This window comes from Argiope bruennichi, chromosome 2 (genome assembly GCF_947563725.1).
Source record: "Argiope bruennichi chromosome 2, qqArgBrue1.1, whole genome shotgun sequence".
Taxonomy (NCBI): domain Eukaryota; kingdom Metazoa; phylum Arthropoda; class Arachnida; order Araneae; family Araneidae; genus Argiope; species Argiope bruennichi.
In genome coordinates this window covers 14,895,569-14,901,035 of record NC_079152.1, presented here as the reverse complement: position 1 = coordinate 14,901,035, position 5,467 = coordinate 14,895,569, and the positions used below count along the sequence as shown (strand labels likewise).

The window sequence follows — 5,467 nt, the reverse complement described above, 5'->3', positions numbered from 1 at the left end:
TTATCTTTAAATATTATAATGACAATAAAAATGTGCTTTAATGGTAAAGCATATTTATAAGAGAAGTTTATCTATAAATCCTAATCTAAATTAAAAACTGAGAACATTTTCAAATATATTTTATCCATATTTACATGTTGTTCATAATATTTTTTGGTTTTCATGTTTTAAAAGTTTTCATGTTAAATCAATTTAATTTATATAATGTGTTGAATAAAATGTTGTTATAATTCATATTGATTTTTCTCTTCCTCATGTTTAAAGAGGAGAATGGATGCCAAGCTTTGTTTCAAATGCTAACAGATCAAGGACATCCTCTGTACATTTGCAGTGTTTGTCAATATCAGACCAGAGCTCGTGGAAACATCCGTCGCCATGTGCAAACTCACACTGATGAAAGACCCTTCTCATGCACACAATGTGGTCAGAGATTTAGAAGGAAAGAACATGTGAAGAAACATATGTTCAAGCATGCAGCTCGAATGTGAAAATAAAGACTCCCTCGCAAACTATTAGACCATAAAGCTCTTACTGTGAAATAGTCATATTTTTTAATTAAAATACTTATTTATCCTAAATTTTACATATCATTGACTTGATCAGAATTATGTCTAGTTCCAAATTTTTAACTTTGAGTTATATTATTCATATTTTTGGGTGTAGAAGTATTTTTAATTCATTATCCAGTAAAGAAAGAAGTTTATTTAAGTGCTTTTGAGTACAATACTAATCTTGAATTCATAATTAAAAAACACTTTTTATTTAAAATCCGTAAGTTGTTTGAAAGAGCATCAAAAACGCATGATAATATTTAAGATCTATAAAAGAATGTATGGAAAGACTTGAAGAAAAATGAAACCTTAATTTTTCTTTCTTGAAAATTATTATTAGTTTTTTTTTGGGGGGGGGATTATTCAATTGATCCAAAACAATGGTTAATAAGTTGTTGCTTATCAATGAACAACATTTATCTTAATTTTGCAACAAAAAATATGGAAACAATAATAAATATTTCTAATTCTTTTTTACTTCTGATATGAACATATAATTTCATGTTTGTCTCAGATATGATGGGGGGGGGGGGGAGGGGACAGCAGAAATATTTGTTATTGACTTTAAAAAATTCCATGTCATATTGCAGAAGTTGAAGAATTTAGATAAATGATGCTGCATTGTAATTAAAGAAGTAACTTCATGGGTCACTGTTTATTTTTATGCTTCAATAATTTTTAAATCAGTGATATATAAGTTATTTCGAAGTGCCTGATGTATATCAATAGTTTTTCTAAATTTTAAGAAGTATTTTTACGTTTTGATAGTAATAAAAGATACTTAAAAAATTTATTTAGATTATTCTCTGATTTAATTTTTAATTTTCTAAAGAATTTCAAGCAGTGGTGCAGTAACTTAAAAAAGCAAATTATATAGTTTATGTTGAGGAAAAATAATATCTGGTACAACAACATAATGAAAGGAAATTGCATTTTGTTATCATTAATCAATTGTAATATTATTTTTAATTTTTTAAGGAGGAAATTATTGTGAGTATCATTTCTAAAATGCTATGTCTCTGTGAGATTGTTATTATTGTTAAACTTGATCTGGAAAAATTATTTAAATGTTAACAATGTTATTCTCTTTGTTATTGTTCATTGAATATTATCTTAATGTTCAAGAATGCATGAATATTTAGTTTTGTAAGTAAATCACTTTCTATTCTATTTGTAATATAAAATGTTAATGTTATATCAGATAACAGATAACAAAATTAATACTTGCCATCATCAAATGTTTGATTAAGGACATGTTTCAGTCTGTGTAAAAAATGCTGTTGTGTAAATAAGCATGTTAATAAAAAGAAAAATATATATATATATTCGAGCAATTTAACAAATTAAAAATTTTTTAATATTTCCATTAAGGATGTTTTATTTTATTTTTGGAATAACTTTAATAAACTAACCACTGCATATGTCAGTTTTTATTTTAATTTTTTTAAATTTTTATGTTTCTTTTTGCAGTGACTTTGTTTTTGAAGCAATGGGTTTGATTTGAAGAACGACTAAACTTTTTAAAAAGTTTAATTTGCATTTTTTTATCAGTTTACTAATGGGAAGAGGTATAAGATTACATATGGTTAATATTATATTATGGAATATGTTATTATTGATTATTGAAATTCTTGACACAATTAATTAAATTTAAAATATCTAAATTTATGATTAAAATATAATTGTAAGGCACTTTTTAAAATTATAACTGTATTAGAACAAATTATTAAATAGAATTATGTAATTTTTATCACATGCTAAAAATGAAAATCCATTAAAAATAAATGAAGTTGCTAAGATATAATAAGAAAAAAAAATAGTTTACTCAAAGAATTTCGATTTTGATAAAACTAATATTCATTCAGGAATTTCTTTTTTTCCCCAATTTTTTTTTAATAAATTTAATTTTAGAGATTAAGATATTGAATTTCAAAAAGTTGTTAGTATACGTTTCATGCATAAATACTGCTCGTGTTCAAATTCTTTTCTCCTTTCAGTGCAAAAAGGAACAAATGAATGTCAAACTTTATATAGAATGGAGAAGATTGAAGGACTTACTGTGTACTATTGCAATATTTGCAAGTATCACAACAGTAATCATTTCACAATGCGCTCTCATACGAGAACTCACACCAATGAAAGGCCTTTTTCATGTCCACTGTGTGATAAAAAGTTTAAAAGAAAAGACCACATAAAGACACATTTAGTGGTACACAAAAGTCAGCTGTTGTAAAGATGGTATTTTGACATAAATAAGGATTTTTGACATATTGATATTGAAATTGATTTTAAATTTTCACAAACACATCTAAGGTTGCTATTTCATGTCAAAATTTTCAGTTTTATTTTATCATTTCTTGTGTGGAACATCCAATTTCACTTAAGATGTTTTTAATTTTTTTTTATTTAACTTATTTAAAATGACATTGATATATGCTTACAAACACAAATTCATAAAAGAAGTTATTTGAGCTCCCTGCCTACTCTTATAGTTTTAAAAATAAGTTAATGCTTTTTTATGTTTTTAATAGTCAGTTTGGCAAAGAGTAATGATACTTAATAACTGTTTCATCATCTATTTCATTGTTATATGTTATCCATTTCATGTATTATTATTTATTAATTATTTTATATATTTTTCTAAAACTATAAATAAATTTTGGTATACATTTTTAGTGTATAGTATGGTATCTTTATTCTATCAAGTTTGTAAATAATTTTTTTTCTCTCTTATTTTTTCAAATATATCTTTCGATTCAATTGTTAGTGACATATTGGTTTTATGAATTATTTTCCTTTGTTTTGAAAAAGAGAAACATTTAAAATAATTGATTAATTATATTCCTGATGAATCAAAACAATATTAAGTTTCTCTTGCAAGTGTTTTTAGAAAAGATTTAAATGTGAATGTTTATATGTTTTCTTTAAAAAATGTAATAGTTAGTTTGAAAATAACTAATACTTTAGTTTTTCCTTTTACTTAATTCTGTGCATTTGTTTCTTTTATTATTATTTTGCATTTATTGATATTCTGTGTTTTTTCTATGTAGCAATTGTAACAAAAACTTATATGGAATCAGTTTTTTTTTTTTCCAAGTCTTGAACATTATCTTATTTGTGGAATAAAGTGTTATATCAGTCACTCAATAAGAGTATTACAATTTTTTTTTGTATTATTTACAGTACCAAATTTTTATATATGAGAATTTATTTCTGTTATGGAATTGCTATTAATTATTAGATATAGAATGTTTTGCATTTTTATTAATTTTTTTATTTAATGAAGCAATGACCCTCATCTTTCAATGTTTATGGTGAAATTTATTTCAAGCATTTTGATCTAAATGGTTTTTAATATTGGGAAAGTTATTTACATCACATTTTTCTAGATGATTTTGAATTCAGGAAATGTATTGTTTTTGTTATAATTTGCTTGTGGATTATTTTATTTATTTGGTGATTTTTTTTTAAATAAAATATTTTTTACTAATTTTAATTTTTATTGCGATTTTTCTTTCATTCTTTTCATTTGGTTTTTAATTCTATCCATATTATATCAGGAATCATTTACAGCCCTTTTACGTTCATTTTGAATGTAATTAACATTCTTTCATTAAATTTTTGTGTATATTTTGCTACACATTATTAAAAAATGCTTTTTTTTTAATATTATGTTTCAGTTATTAAATAAGATTATTACTATTAACAGTTTTGATTACTAAATAATGAAAACATTTATAATGCGTTGTTTTTGATTTGAGGCCTTACTATTGTTTAAATAAAGAACAGTTTTCAAATAAATTAACTGAAATACATTACTTTTAAATTATAACGGAAGGAAAAATAAGAATTTAGGAAGTTTTGGGATAATTTGATTTTTAAATGAATTATGATTACGAGATTTCTCTATGATCTATTTATCATTTTGGATTTTTCCCTATTATAAGCATTTTTTTAAATAGAAATCATTCAAGTAGACATGTTAAAGTACTAATTTGAATGTTTTCAGTTGTGTTCATACTAGCCATATTTTTCCAAATTCAATTTTCAATGTAAATCCAAAAATTACAAAGACCAAAGAATACTAGAGCAAATCTTGTGATTATTCTACTTATGAATGACTCTTTTAATTTCAATTTTGGTAAGGTAAAAATTGAATTTGTAACATATTTAGAGAGCATAATCTGCTTTATCTAATGAGTAAACCATGCATCAAAATTTCTGTTGTCTATTCATATGGGTGTCAACCATTGAATGATTGCTTTTTCTGGAAGCGTTATATCATATTAAGGGTTATATATATATATATATATATATATATATATATATATATATATATGGTATGTAGATAATGATAAATGGATTTATTGACATGCTTTATATAAAAAATGTTATGTTTTAAAATTTTTTCTTTTTTACAGGCAAAGAAGACAATGAATGCGGGGTTTTGTACCAAGCATTGATGGGTGATAAACATCCTGTGTACCGTTGTGCTGTCTGCAAATTTCAAAGCATGGAATCTTATAAAATCCAACGTCATGTGAGAGTTCACACTGGTGAAAAGCCCTTTTCATGTCCGCAGTGTGGTCAAAGATTTAGCAGGAAAGAGCATGCGAAACGGCATCTGACAAAGCAGCATAAAGTCTGAAAATTTTGAAAAGCAAGTTTCTGATTTTGTAGAATTGAACAATTCATCAGTTTTCTGGGTTATTATATTTGCTTATCAGATATTTTAGGGTTATTGGCTTATATATCAATCACACAAATAACTTAATCTTCTGAAATGAAAAATTCATATAAAAGATATTTTTCAGAGAGAAGTTGGACATATTTAGATAACTCCCTCATTTTGGCATATCATGAAAAATATCCTTTATGTCTTAATTCAAGTGAGGTTTTTGAAAAAGATTTTTATG

General features: G+C 24.5%; 1 protein-coding gene across 1 annotated transcript; it reads left to right on the top strand.

The window, feature by feature from the left end:
- Nucleotides 1-254: 254 nt before the first annotated feature.
- LOC129958949 (zinc finger protein 775-like) lies at nt 255-5,199 on the top strand. The gene is made up of 3 exons (XM_056071706.1): nt 255-484; nt 2,022-2,044; nt 4,973-5,199. Exons 1-3 carry the CDS (start codon nt 255-257, stop codon nt 5,197-5,199), a joined length of 480 nt encoding a protein of 159 aa, XP_055927681.1.
- Nucleotides 5,200-5,467: the final 268 nt, after the last annotated feature.